The sequence below is a fragment of the Vicugna pacos genome, chromosome 10 (genome assembly GCF_048564905.1).
Source record: "Vicugna pacos chromosome 10, VicPac4, whole genome shotgun sequence".
Classification (NCBI taxonomy): domain Eukaryota; kingdom Metazoa; phylum Chordata; class Mammalia; order Artiodactyla; family Camelidae; genus Vicugna; species Vicugna pacos.
In genome coordinates this window covers 62,096,331-62,112,500 of record NC_132996.1, presented here as the reverse complement: position 1 = coordinate 62,112,500, position 16,170 = coordinate 62,096,331, and the positions used below count along the sequence as shown (strand labels likewise).

General features: G+C 32.3%; 1 protein-coding gene across 1 annotated transcript; it reads right to left on the bottom strand.

Annotated features, from left to right (window-relative positions):
• Positions 1-14,891: 14,891 nt before the first annotated feature.
• LOC102539530 (olfactory receptor 4C16-like) lies at positions 14,892-15,824 on the bottom strand. The gene has a single exon (XM_006214030.3). It carries the CDS (start codon positions 15,822-15,824, stop codon positions 14,892-14,894), a length of 933 nt encoding a protein of 310 aa, XP_006214092.1.
• Positions 15,825-16,170: the final 346 nt, after the last annotated feature.

The following is a 16,170-nucleotide window of genomic DNA, read 5'->3' as shown; positions in this document are numbered from 1 at the left end:
TTCATCTGAAATGATACTGAACATAATACATCTTTAATGGAAGTTTTTTAAGATTTAGAGAGATTTATACATTGAAAATAATGTAGGTCATAGAAGATTTATTACAGAGTTAACCTATGTTTTAAGATTAAGGGCATCATATTTCAAATGATATTTAATGAACGTATATTTTATGTCGGGAACATTTGTAAACATTTTGCAGGCATTTAACTCACAACAACCCTGTAGCTCCTATTCTGATACTCATTTTACATACTGGAAAATGAGAAATAGGAAGGTTCAGTTAATTACACTAAATCATGAAGATATTAAATACCAATCTAAGATGAACCTGACCGATAACAAATTTCATGCTCTTCGGAATTATGCAACATCATTCACTGAAGAAATGATATTCCAGCTCTTGTCCATCTCTATAAAAGATATGTCACTCTCCACCCCTGCCTCTAGCTACCTGTGTAACACTAAGCAAGTCTCTCCCTTCTCCACAGGGGTATAATTCACGTGTAAGTCCCAATCACACATGAACATTCCATACATTCAGTGGAACTAAATATTTATTCTTGAAATTTAAAAAATGCTTTAATCATAGCAAAGTATACCTGAATTAGTTGAAAGTAGTTTCTGTGACTCTCCTTGGCATGTGTGGTCAAGATTCAGAACATGAAGGGACCGGAAACAGAGAACTTAAGCACAACACTGGGCATCTGAATACAGGAAGACAGATTATTTTATATAAAAACTTCACTTTTTCCCCCAATTACTCTAAAGACATCTTTTAGAGGGTCCTGTTGATATGTTACAAACATGTTAGAGAGCTAGTAGGTTTCCGTTGACTGTTGACAAAATCCATGTGATTAAAGAATGACCTACTTCTGTAAATACTCAGTTAAAACAGTGCTGCCATTTTGATGTAGTGTACCTAGGAGCAGAGAGTGAATATGTTGAGAGCATCACTTTTTACCCATAACCAAATACCCTCCGCAGCAAAATCATAGTTTGCCTAAAAGATGGTAAATTTCAATGAATTTTTTTAATAGTACCACTAAGGAACAATATGATGTATTGGACAGATCCCTCATCTAGTGACCAGGAAGATGAGCATCCAGTCTCACCAGTCCTTTTGGCTTTTTGTTGTGAGCACTGAGCAGAGCATCCTCTCTGAGCTACCTTCTTCAACTGGCAAGTGACATTAATAATGATGGGTCTATTTGCTTTATATCAAGAGCAAAAATAATGAAATTTATGCAAAGAATATCCAGTATAAAGAATTTATGATTCTAACTTGTCAACTACACAGAATGGTACTCCAACAAATATTTCTGAAGAAAAACCAACTGTTTTATAAGAAAATAGACACCAACATGTTCCTGAGTTATTGATTTTTACCTTTAAATTTTGTGTTCTGCCACAGGGAGACTGGTTGAAGAACTCCTATCAGAATTACATAAGTTTAATGAAGAAATATGGGAATTGGTATGTTTGTTCTACGTACAAAACAGAGCTAAGCAACATGCTTCTTTATATATAAATTGAGAATATCCAAACCTAGTCTATGTTTATATGGAAGACTCTGAGCAAATGATGTAAACAAATTTAAAGATAGCTTTTCATTATGATGATAATAAAAAACGGTAGAAAAACTAGAGAATCAAAACTGTAGAACACGTAATTTCTGGTTTAGAATGTTTCTTAAACATTGGCACAAGCCTCAGCATCTCTGAACATCTGGATCAGTGCTGCACTAGTTACAATGATGGAAAATCACTTTGGAAAATACCTCCCTGTGGAAAAAGATCTTTCAAAGCAGGTCCTTTTTTTCTGATCTTCTTTTAATCCATAAAAACTCCTTGTGACTTGTTTCATTCTTTCTCCCTCCCTGTATCTCTCTCTCTCTGTCCTTCTCTCTCTCTCCACACATAAACACACCCACAGACACACAGACACACACACACACTCCCCCATATCTGTGTTTAGATACACAGGGTTTTTGGAGTGAAGGAAAGATATTGAGTCCACCTTTTCACATACCTTTTAGTTAAAGAGTTTCTTCCAAAATTCCCTCCTTCAAGCTTTAAATTATTTAAGAAAAATCTCTACGAGGCTTTGTTTGCAAAAGTATGTCAACTACAGTTTGAAAGGAAAAAGCGATTAAAAAAGCATATTAGAAAAAGTGATTTATGACTAAGGTCATGAGAGTACGTGGATAGTGTCAGAACCCATCAAGGGTGATTTTTTAGGTTTTCCTTTTTCTTTAAATATTTATAAGAAAGGAAACATTGTAAAATTAACATTTGTGGCATTATTTTTCATATTTTGAGTTAAATGTTGAGATACTATGTACTAATTGTATGTTCTATGCACAATACTAAAAAAATTTCATTTACCAATGATTTCATCTTTACCATGACCTGATAAGGTATGTATTATTATATCATCATCCCCATTTTACAAATAAGGAAGCTAGAATTCAAGTTTATACAAGTACTAAGGGGAATTATACATCTAAACAATTTATGTATGATTTGGAATCTCATAGTATTTTCATTTGCTGAAATGTCTTCTCACAAATACAGAAAAAAAAAAGACTTAAAACCCTCAGTGTGCCCTCAAATTATCATATGGATTTCTCTGAATTTCCTCTTTTAAAAATAACAACCAAGAAAATTAATCTAGAACTTGAATTTAAAAATTTCAACTGCTAAGATCAAAAATTATGTAAAAGTGTTCAAAACTCTAAATTCTTTAATACTGATTTAAATATATATATATACATGCGTACATACATATAACTGATCATAGTGCCCACTTCTGCAAGGTTTTACATTTCTTTGAAACATCAAGTGATCCTTCAGGGTGTTTCCTTTTGTTTTCCTGAGACTGTGCTTTGGAGCAGCAAATAGATGTGGAATACTTCTGACTCTCCCATGAACTGTTCATCCAAAAGAACCTTTTAGGAAAGCATTGCTGGGGATAACTTGAATTAAAAGCACAACAGGAGTATGAGGGAAAAATAAAAAACCCACAGGCAATCTACAGCAGCCTGTGTGTGTGTGGTTATAATTATAGGAATAAAGCCAGTAATGTTAAAGAGATCTATAAGACAGGTTTGAGGCTTATTCCTTTAATTTAATCTCTTGAGGGTTATCACAGGAATGATTCAATACTTCTGTAAAGTTATAGCACTGATGAAATATCATGGATGTTTGTTTTTCTCTTTCTCCCCCAAGACTGAAGTTGCTGATGTTTATTTACCATGGTATATAATACATATTTAGTAAATTTGAAATCTTTATTATCCAGCTATATAAATATGGTAAGAGGGAATCAGGAGAACATTCATATTTTCCTTATAAACATCACATCATTACCATTAGGATAGAAGTTTGAAAATTATGTCTCGGTATTTAATTACACCCACTTGAAACAGATGCCATGTACACCAATTTGTGTCACTAGGTATTATCTACTGTTAGGTACTATTCAGAGTTGGGGGGAAAGTCACAACGCATTTTTCTTTCTTATTACAAGTTTTGTTTTGTTTTGATTTGCTTTGTCCCTTTTCACACCTTGGATGAGAGAGGAAGAGGAGTGTTAGCAGAGTCTAAGGGGACAGATTGAATAAATTGTAGTCCCTAGTTCCTATTTCTTATCAGATGATCTTATCAGATGGGTCCATGTAGTGTCTCTCTTAAGTTTTCTTTATTTTATAATAATTTTTCCTCTTCTAATGGCTCATTTCCACTCTAGACACCCACTATACTCTAAAATATTCAGCTCTCACTAGTTCTAGTGTATTGCACGAGTTGTGGTTTTCCTACAGAAGTCTACATCTAGAAATAATCTCTTACTATGCTCTCCTTATAGTGTTTGACTATGTCATCTTGCCACTTGACTTTGAGAAGCAATAAAAGTCTTTAATGGAAATTTAGATATATATAAATATAGTCTAAAATGAAACAATGTCTAAAAATCAATTATCAAATGTTTTGATTTATCAACATAGGAAAAAAAGCAAATTAAGTATAAAATAACCAAAACACAGGAATTAAGGATGAGAAAAAAAAATCAATAAAATACAAAAAGAAAAAAAAAATTTAAAAGATGAAACAGAAAGCTGATTTTTGGAGAGATCAATAAAACTATTATCTCAGAATAATAAGGAGGGGAAGATGGAGAAAGTAAAGAAGATGAGAACAAGACAGAAAAATAGAGACAAATTGCTTAAATCAAGAACGAAGTAATATACAGAAATACAGATTCTACAGATATTAACAGGACAGGATAAAGCATTATGATCAAATTAAAGCCAATAAATTTAACAACTTAAAAACCAATTTTTTACAAAAATATTATAAAATCTGACAGAAGAAAAATAGAAAATCAGAATTATCATACATCAGTTAAAGAAATGAAATTTGGAGTTAAAATTTCTGTCAAAAATAACTGCAGGCCCAATGAATCTAATAAGAATTTATCATGACCAAGTGGAGTTCATCTCAGAAATAAAAGATTCATTTAACATTCAAAATTTAATCAATATAATTCACTATATTAACAAAATACAGAGAAGAATCACAGAATCATTCCAATAAATGCATAAAATTAGTTACTTTTAATTTAGATACATAATACTTTAAAAATATTTTAGCAAATGAAGAATATAAAGGAAATTACTCAACCTGATATACAGCATCTGTGTAAAACCTACAGCTATTATTCTTAAAAGTGAATACTCTCCAGGTTTAGAACCAGTAAAGACTGTCCACTCCCATTTCTGCATTGTACCCTAGGTTCTAACCATTGCAATAAAGTAAGAAAAAGAAAAAAAATCCATACAGATTAGAAAGGAGGAAGCAAAATTGCAAAAATACATTTATGTGCAGTAGCATGATTGTATAGGTAGAAAATCTTAAGTGCTCTACAAAAAATCTAATAGACCTACCTATGCAGTTAATTTAGCAAGTTCACAGGGTATAATTTTAATACAAGAAGTAATTTCATTTTTATAATAGAAAACTCTAAAGTTGAAATTAGAAACAACATGCTATGTAAAATATTGCCTAAAAACAAAATTTCAGAGGTAAATTTAAATATATATATTTAAAACGATAGATTTGTAAAGCATTTAAACTGTATATCAAAACCAGAAAACATTTCAGAGAAAAATTTAATACATAAATAAATGGAGAGAAATACCATATTGATGGGTTAAAATATTCAATTTTTTTGCTATGTTTACTTTTTAATTTCAATGTAAGTCCAATAAAAATTAAATAGGATGATTGATATAATTTATAATCCCATTTTAAAATTTATACAGGAATATAAAAATTTAAAGAAACCTGGAATAGCAAATTTCTCTAAAAAGAACAAAACGATTTGAGTACTTTATCTAAATTCAAAACTTACTATAAAGCTCTCATCAATTCTGTGTTGTTGACATAAGGATAAACCTATAGATCATTAAAAATAATAGACAAAGCAGAAATAAACATAAATATATAAATTTTTTAAAAAGATGTCAAGATATTTAATTGGGTAAATAGACTTTTTAACAAATTACGCTACATCAATTGGATATGCATAAGAGAAAAAATGTGAACCTCAACCATTACCACATGCTATTAAAAAAATTAACTCAAAATGAGTCAGAGACCTCTATGATAAAACTATGACAATTCTAGAATAATTTTTTCGAATTGGAGGTAGATCAGTATTTATGAGATATGACACAATTAGTAAGAATTTTAAGAAAAAAATTAAAAATTGGATCTTGTCAAAATGTTATATCTTCTCATGGGATTTCACCATTTTAAAATTGAAAAGACAATCCAAAAACTAGGTGAAATTTTTACCTATTTATATATAAAAGTTTATATATACTCAGTGTTGTATATTTTACATATAATTTTTTACAAATACAAAGTTTATACATTAATATATAATTATTTATATCTATTTGTATATTCATTATATATAAAGCATACATATGGCAAAACAACTGTATCTAACATATGTAGAGACTAGTTTAGTAATAAGAAACCTATAACCCCTATTTTTAGATTGTGTGAAGGACCGGAACAGAAAAAGAAGATACACACAACCAATGATATCATAAAAATTTAACTATGTTCAACATTATTAGTCATCAGGGAATGCATATTAAAACCACAATAATTTACCAGTACATAGTTCCTAAAATAACTAAAAGGAAAATAACCAATACCAAGAGACTAAAACACGGAACAACTGGATCTGTCCTTGTGTTTGTTTATATTTCTACACCTTTTTAATGCTGCCTAGCATTCCATACAAACCATACCTAGAGTCCCAGAGATAAGTAATTGGAAGCTTATGTAGAGCTTTTGTCTGCTTCTATGGCCCTCTGACAGATAGTTTTGGAGTTAAATACTTTAAAATGGGTATCATTAATTGTATGCCCTCACTGCTCTGATTCTTATGCAATCAATAGCCATTTTCCAGAAAAGATTTAATACTGATAAGAAAATAGAAGCTCTTTCTCTGGCATGAGTCAAAAGGGAAACAGTGTCACGCCCCTCCCTGCACTGGAATTATACCACCTTGCTAGTCACGTGACATTCAGGTTTCTTTAAAACACAAGTCCAGCTAGAAAAAGGGGGCTCTCGCATGATTAGGTTCCAAGTGTAGGGAATAAAATTCCTCATTCAAAAAGTGGATGTTTCTCAGACGTATCTCTCCAGAATACCGGCTTCTAACACAAAGCCTTTCCATCAGAATTGATAATTCCTGAGAGAGAAAGTAGCCGCTACAAGGCAAGGTCTTAGAACTTTGTGGAAACCTCTTTAACTATTCATGTAATGCAAGGTGTAAATGGTTTTTGGTGTTTACATCCCCAGGGCAAGATTCATCATGTTTGGAATGACCTGCTTGAGTGTGTTTCCACCACACTTTCTGTCTTCTGCCTACAGGACCAGGGCTGTCTATAGAAAATCATTCATCCATACTAGTCCAAATGAATTCATTCTAAACTCAAATCCCAAGTTTTGAATAAAAATATTTGAGGCTTTAGGCGACTGTTTATTTGATATTGAATTATCTGAATAGTCTCTTAAAAATAATAAAGAGCCCTGAAACAGACTCACATGAATATATTCAACTTTGACAAAAGAGCAAGGGTGCAAAGACAGTGCTTTCAACAAATGGTGCTGAAACAGGTCAAAATCCACTTGCAAAAAAAGAATATTAATAGACATTGCACCCTTCATATAACCTAACTCAAAAATGGATCATAGACCTAAATGCAAAATTCAAAACTTAACTCCTAGAAGATAATGGAAGAGAAAGTAGGGATGACATTGCATATAGCAACGCCTCTTTAGTACCCCAAATGCACAATGCATAAAATAAAAATAATAAACTGGACCTCAGTAAAGTTAAATCTGCTCTGTGAAAGACAATGTCAAGAGAATGAGAATAAAAGGCAGACTGGGAGAAAATGTTTGCCAAAGATATACGTGATAAAAGATTATTATCAAAAATATACAAATCTAAAAAAAAAAAAAGACAGACTAACTTACTTACAAAACAGAAACAGCCTCACAGACATAGAAAACAAACTTATGGTTACCAAGGGTGGAAAGGGATAAACTGGGAGTTTGAGATTTACAGGTACTAACTAATATACGTAAGATAGATAAACAAGTTCATACTGTATAGCACAGGGAAATATATACAAGATCTTGTGGTAGCTCACAGCGAAAAAGAACACAACAATGAATATATGTATGTGTATAACTGAAAAATTGTGCTCTACACTGGAATTTGACACAACATTGTAAACTGACTATAACTCAATCAAAAAAATGTAAAAAAAATTAGAGTACTGAAATGCCCTATTGTTGTTGTATTGTTCCCTGTTTCTCCCATCAGTTGTATTAATATCTTAAATGTATATAGATACTCTGATGTTGGGTGCGTATGTATTTATAACTGTTATGTCTTTTTGATGAATTGATTATTTTATATCTGTGTATGTTATCTTTCTTTGTCTCTTCTAATCATTTTTGGTTTAAAGACTATTTTGTCTGGTGAAGTATAGCCGTACTTGATTGCTATCATTTGCTGTTTGCATGGAAGACCCTTTTCTGTGTTTTCACTTTCAGAGTGATTATGTCCCTAAATCTAAACTTAGTCTTTTGTAGACAGCATGTAGTAGAGTCTTGGTTTTTTTGTTCTGTTTTGTTTTAATCCATTCAGCTACTCTGTAGCTTCAGATTGGGGATTTTAATCCATACACATTTAAAGTATAATCTATAGGTATTTATGTATATGTGTGTGTGTGTGTGTGTGATCACCATAAAGCTTATATAAATTCTTTTATTGGTACAATAATGTGTTTAAGTTAACACCTTAACATCAATCACATCTACACTTTTATTTCTGTACTTGTACACTTTATAATATAGATGTTACAATTTACATTTGTTTATATTATGTCTCAATTAAAATTTTTATTCTTACAGCTTTCTTAAAACTTTTGTCTTTTAACGTTTACACTAAAATTAAGACATACTTGCATACCACCATTACAGTACTAAAGTATTATATCTTTGTCTTTAATCTAACCATATAAAATAAGTTTCATTCTTTCATATGTACTCACATTGTTGTTTAGTGTCTTTTACTGTCAATTTGAAGAAGATTCTTTAGCACTTGTTGTAAAGTATTTCTGGTGATGATAATCTCCCTCAGCTTTTTTGTGTGTGGATATGTTTGTATGTTCCGTTAATTTTAAAAACCGCATTTTTGTGGGTATTGATTTCTTGATTGGCAATATTTTTCATTGAACGCCTTCTGCTCTGCAGGGTTTAGATTGAGAAACATAGTAGGGATGATTTAGTGCTCTGGTTAGAAGCAGAGTTGTTTCTGGGTGATCCACTTTCTCTTTCACAAATGACACTCTTTTTTAAAAAAAATTATTTCTGTTTTTACTACCCTCTCCCCAATTTATTTGTTTTATTCTTTTTCCTTGATGACATTGGTCGGCCTGAAGTACCCAGCATCTCTGAATTCTTGTTTGTGTAGTTAGTGAGCATGAGGAGAATTAATGTGCTATTCTAAATAGACAAACCAAAATTTCAGTTTATTACATATGAGACGGTTCTGACTAGCAAAGTAAGGAAAACTTTAGATGATAATACTCATAACTTACATTATTATTTCTTAAAATATTCCCTTTGAAATGTACACAAGAACATTTTTGCCCAGTGTTCTGTGATAAGGTTGCTATCAAATAGGGAGGTCAGGACTGACACTAATTCAGAGTCTTCTCACAGGCAAGCAACAGATTATCCCCATCTTTTTACTCAAAGAGGCATCATTAAAAATAAACCAATGTGATATTCTAATATATTTTAATATTTATTGACTGTACTGATTCCATAGCCTCTAAAAAAGGAATAGAAAAAATAACAACCCCAAGGTGTTTTGAATTACTGTTAAAAAGAAAATATAATGAAACATAAGTGTTGGGAAACATCTTTTGAAATCAAATAAATATTCTATGAAAACCAGGTATATGACAAGCTATCATTGTTGTTTGGGGACAGAATGCATTCCATTTGTTACAGTTTATTACAGTTTCAGAGATGGCAGAGTGTAAAAAATTTCACAAATGATTTGGATATAAGGTAGCTTGATGGGACAAGTCCTCACTAAGAGGTATGAGTACTAGAAAGTAAGAAAAACTAAGCCTGCTTAGAAATTAAAGATTAATGGAGATAATAACCTTCACATGCCTTATGTATAATGTTAGTGTTTTTACCTCTCCAAATGACACATTTTATTATAATTTTTATATCTTAATATGTAATTATTACTTCTCATATGTTTAAAAATGATGTAAAAATATTATTTGCAATTGGCACTCTTCAGATGTTTAATTTGACAAGTTGAATAATTGCTTCTCAGAGAAAATTCAGGGGAAACATGACAATGAGGAGGCTAAAAACTATAGAATGGATGTGAAAGATAATATGCCATGTATGTAGGAGGGGAGTTGAAATATTTTGGGTAAAAATCTCCCCTTTTCATCAATAGCTGATCCTTTTTAATCTTTTTCTCTATGCCTTGTCATCTTTCTGTGTTCCTTCACAAGATTCTGCTCTCTAGTAAGATCTGGAAAGAAGAATAAGTGTATATTAATTTCATGACATTTGAGGCAACCAGATGGAGGAAATAAAAGCAGTGGGTATTGAGTTTTATTGTGTGAATTTTGAAGTCACAAATGCCAGGCAGCAGGTCACACACCACAAGTTCTCAGGTGAAGCTGCTTTCCAGGACATTTTTGAACAGGTAAGTATAAATAATTGGCTTTAGTTGCACAGAGTGAAACATTCAAGGAGGGTAAATTATATTTGGACCTTCGGGGATAAAGAACCTCGAGACAACCTATTGACCTTCCCGTAAAGAATGGCACACTTTGCTCAAACAAAGTGAGTGTAGGGATTCTCCCAAAGATAGAAGTCTAGTGTAAGTGAATTATGGAGGGCTAGTTTGAGAGAGAGTATTTGAGCAGACATGCTTTCCCTGTACAGTTGGCAATAAAACAGAGAAACACAGAAGGATCCAATTAGCATTCTATTCTCCCTCATTTATGTCTATTCCCTACCTTTCCTATCTTCTTTTCAATTAGGACTTCTATGTCACCATCCCCACACCAAAACATTGTTTGTGTATTATTGTTGTTTTGTAAGTTAAGTCATTCTAAAGTTGGCCAGTCTTGTTTGAATAGTTGAGGTGAGAACAGTAGCTATTGGAAAATGTGTTCTTTTGTCTCCAGATTATTGTAACCCATTTTTTTCTTTCCAGTTGTACTTGACATGTCTTTGCAGACAATTCCTCCCGAGATTTTCTCAAAGAATCTGGATAGCCTGGATAGAGGTTCATCAGTTTTATTGTTCTTTTCAGAAAATTACCTTTACTTTTGTTGATTTTTTTGGTATTACTTTTCAGTTTACTTGATTTCTCTTCTAGTTTTTTTTTCTTCCTTCACCTTGATTTGGGCTATATTTGCTCTTTTTACTCTAACTTCCTAATATGGAAATGTAAATTGCTGATTTTATATTTTTAATGCTCATCTCCAGTATTTACATTTCCTAGAAACACTGTTTTAACTGAATCTCACTAATTTTAATATGATATATTTTATTTAATTTTTAAACATTTTCTACAAGCTTCTTGATCTATAGATTATTCATAAATGTATTTTTAATTCCTAAATACAATGATTTTCTTTATATCTCCCTCTTACTGATTTGCAGTTTAATCCTAGTTCATCCCAAAAAAGTGCACTGTATTATTTCTATTATTTTGAATTTGTTAAGTAAGGTTTGTTTTATGACCCAGAATGTGGTACATCTTGGAGAATGTTTCATGTACACTTAAGAAAAATATATACTCTGTGGTTTTTGGATGAAATGTTTTTTGGATGCCAATTAGGTCAAATTGCTTAATAGTGCTGTTTTCAAGGAATCTTTAGACTTAGTGATTTTCTGTTGACTTTCCAACAGTGACTGAGGGAAGGGTGGTGAAGTCTCCAACTATACTTACTGATTACTCTATTTCTCTATAAGATCTAACAATTTTGAAAATCTCTTTTTAGTAAAAAATGTCAATTCAGCAAAATATATTTGCAATTCTTCAATGATGTTCTGTGAATCGGTAGATCCTTCCTTTTTATTGCTGAGGAAGATTTAATTGTATGTCTATATCACAATTACCCATCTTTTTATTAATGCACAGTTGGGTTATTTCAGGATTTTGGCTGTTATTTTCACAGCTGCTGTGAACATTATAGCACAAAGCTTTTGAGAACACATTTCTTCTGGATAGGTGGCTATGAATGAAATTGTTGGAATTTATGTTAAGTGTATGTTTAATTTATGCTAACCATCTAGAACATTATCCAAAGTGGATGTACCATTTTAACATTTCTATCAACAATTAAAATTGTATCCATAAGCAGACTTTTTCTAACCATACACTACTACTCACCTGCTTCAAACTACCATAATCTCTTTTCTAGATTATTACAGTATACGTTTAATATTTCAGAATACACTCTAATTGCTCAAAAAGATATTCAGAGTTATTCTGTTGAACAGTGCCACAAATACGGAAGTATTTTCTCATTTCATTCCAAACAAAATATCATAATTCCTGTAAAATGACCCTTCCTATTTTATTTCTAGTATTCTTTTATTTTCTTTCTTTATCCATGCTGGGCCATTTGATTTCCTTTGTATACACTCAGCACATCCTATTTGCCCTTGCTGTTTCATCTACCCAGAACTTTCTCCCTGCAGATAGATTCAAACATTGTTCACATTGATCAGAGTTTGCCAACCCTGGCACTACTGACATTTTCTTTAAGACAGATCATTGTTATAAGGACTTGTCTCTGGTGTTAAAGGCAGCCCAACAGCAATTTTGATCTCTACACATCAGACGTTAGTAGAAATGCCCATCTCCCATTCTCATGGTTTTGACAAACAATAATGTGTCTAGACTGCCAACTGTACTCTGTGGGGCAAAATGTTCTCTTGTTGAGAGCCACAAATTTTGGTCTTAGTTGACAAAAGGCAGGTAATCACATGAGCTTCCCTTGACCACCCTATTCTGAATATATACATCTTTACCCTGGCATTATCACCATCACGCTCTTCAATTACCTTGCTAAATTTATGTTAGTTCAAGGCACTTTTTAAATCCCTGGAATGTTAAATAATCATCTATTTTTTCTTGTCTATCTGTACTACATCATATAGTAAAGTCCACAGTACACAAAATATTGTTTTCTCTTTACTACCATATTTTCCACTTCAGAATAATGCATAGCAATAAAAAGGTGGTAGAATTTTCCTATTTCATTTTCATTTGGTATACATTTTTTTCAGGAAAATTTAAAATTTAATTTTAGATGCTAAATTTTCTCAGCTACTTTTGGCATATCAAAATCTTGCCTGAGCCTTTGAACATGTAAGTTTTTCATTTACCTCTTTTAAGGATCTAATATAAATTTAGATAGAATGTATTTGTGGTAAAAATCCAAATTCTTGCTGTTATTGTTGAAGACTTAAGCTACTTAAGTATATATATGTATATCTTTTTCTGAAAATGTCCATGAAGGCAGTCTGCAAAAAAGTATTGTAATAAAAGAAAAGACAAAAACTTTTAAAACATATAAATATAAAGCATTAAAAACTATCCTGAGGTGTATAGATAAAGCCGTTAAAAGCAAATTCTTCCTGATACATAACATCATTCAATTTAATACATGCCAGTTAAGAACAATACTTTTCAATTTTTTAAAAATAATTTTGCCCACAGAAAATACAGTATTATGTATTCATTAATGATATTTGTATAGCTTGCTGGGAATAATTGTAGAGGATTTGAGGGCATTAATATGTAGCTTAATAAAATATATATTTGTAATAATGTACTTATAATAATGAATTGGATAAAATTTCAGATAGAACATTTTAAACATAATAAAGAAGAGTTGAGCTTTCTCTTGAATATTTAAATTTTAATAGATTTTATTTTTTAGACAAGATTTAAATTTAGAAAAAATTGTGCAAAAAGCACAGAGATTTCCCATATCTTTACTCTGTCCCCCTCACAATTTCTCAGTTTCAGATATCTTGCCTTAATGTGGTTTGTTTGTTACAATAAATGACCAGTACTGATAATTTTTAAATAAACAGCATAGTTTTCATCAGAGTTTAGTATTGTGTTGTATAGTTTTATGAGTTTAGACATAATGCATTATGTCATTTATCCACCATTAGAAAATTAAACAGAATTGTTTTCCTTTCATAAAATTGCTCTGTGCTCTATCTACTCATATAATTACTACTCCTTCTGAATCACTGGCCACCACTTTTTTTTTTTACTGTTTCCACGGTTTTTTCTTTTCAAGAAAGGAAATTCATACTTCATATCTATGATATAAATAATTATCTCAGGCCTAAATAATCAGTGGATCACCTCATTCATTGCCGAAACCTATTAACAGTTTGAAATTGAACAAAATCAACTGCTTACACTCTACTTCCAGCCCACGTAAACACATCTCATTTCATATGGAACAGCTATGTTATACCCTTAATAACCCAGTGTTATTTTTAAAATATCCTAATTGGTATGATTCAAGAGAAACCTTAATACTGCCCCCCAAATTCGAAGAAATCAAATTAGAAGCACAAAGTAGATTTTATTAAAGATACTATATTGAGTAGAAACCTAACAGCGAAAACCTTCCTATGATCAAAGAACGACCACAGAAGGGTGAGTTTCCATCTGAGAAGAAAGGAGCTGCGTAAACATGTGGTAAGAATTTGGAATAAACAACCCAGGATTAGAAGGGAAATTACTAGATTATACATTGTCCCTTATTACATGAAGTTTGTACAGTTATTTGAATCTGGAACTAAACAGGAAGAAAAGTTAAGTTACAGGTCCATGAACAGATAGAATGAAACAGAAGTGTTTAATAAATAAAAATGTTGGAAAGACATACAAGTTACTAGGTTGTATGTATAAGCATACAGAGTAAGGGTATCTAGGAGCAAAACCCAGCAGAAGGCAACATGAAGAAGGGCAGGGGACACACTAGATGAAACTGGACTGACACGAGGCAGGCAAAAGAGACACACCCTCTTTATACCCAGGGTTGTCATAGAATTGACTGAGTGCTAACCAGTACACATGTGCACATTACTTACAATCCTGAAGGCATAAGAAGTCCTACCTTAAAATAGAATTATATTCCTTTCACAGTAAAAAGATAAAAGGTTTTCCTAGGTCAATCCAGACTACGAAGAAGAATTGGAAAATTCTGTTCATTTTTTGTCATCTGAAATCAACTTCTTCCTCCATAACATCCTCATGGCATTTTTCACTTCTGCATTCCTCAGTGTATAAATAAGAGGGTTGAACAATGGTGTTCCAATTGTATAAAACACAGCTATCATCTTATCCATGGGGAAGGTGGTTGCAGGGCGTGTGTATATAAATATACAAGGACCAAAGAACAGGATGACCACGATGATGTGGGAGATGCAGGTGGAGAGGGCTTTTTTCCTCCCTTCAACACTGTGGTTTCTCAGAGAATGCAGGATAACAACATAGGAGAACATTAGCACAACAAAGCTCACTGTGCATATGGCCCCACTGTTGGACACCAGGAGTAGGTTGGTCACATAGGTGTTTGTACAGGCAAGTTTTAACAAAGGCTGCAGGTCACAAAAATAATGATCAATCACATTGGGACCACAGAAAGGTAGACTTAAGGCCAGAAAAATCTGAGCTGAAGAATGCACACAGGCCCCCACCCAGGCCAGGGCCATCAGCCCACCACAGACTCGATGGCTCATGATGGTCATGTAGTGCAGGGGCTTACAGATGGCCACATAGCGGTCAACAGCCATGAGGATAAGGATGAAGATCTCCAGGCAGCTAAAAAAGTGGAAAGTAAAGACTTGAATCATGCATTCACTGAAAGAGATCGTGGTCTTCTTCAAAAGAGCATCCACAATCATTCTAGGGGCTATGGAAGTAGAGAAGCAGGTATCAGAAAAGGACAAGTAGAAAAGGAAGTAGTACATTGGACTCTCAAGTGCCCGGCTGGTCTTGATGGTAGCAATAATTAGCAAGTTACCCAACAATGTCCCCAAATAGAAAATCAAGAAAATGGCAAACACAATTTTCTTCCTAACAGGATCCTGGGTCAACCCAAGCAGAATGAACTCAGTCACATTATTGTTCAGCAGCATGATTTCATGAATGAAGACAAGGGATGAGTGTCAAATGATTATCTGTAAAAAATAAGGAATTAACTCAGTGTGTTACATGATGTTATGGGTTATTCCTCTCAGGGGACATTCTACCTGTGATTTCTTAATAACTCTTGTTAACATGTTGTTCTTTAGTTCTTAATAATCACTGCAAAGAGTTACTATGAGTTTCAAATAAGCAGAAGGTAAAAATTTCCTATAGAAATTTTCAAATAAAAATCCTTATTAGCTTTGATATGATTCTTATTTAACTTTGCCAATTTATTGAATGTAATTAAGAGATATGACTGTTCTTTCTTTAATTCATGTTTCTTATTCAAAAATT

What these genes read in the sequence shown, in the direction of transcription:
- LOC102539530 (XM_006214030.3), bottom strand. Translation starts at nt 15,824, where the DNA reads ATGCTGCTGAACAATAATGTGACTGAGTTCATTCTGCTTGGGTTGACC.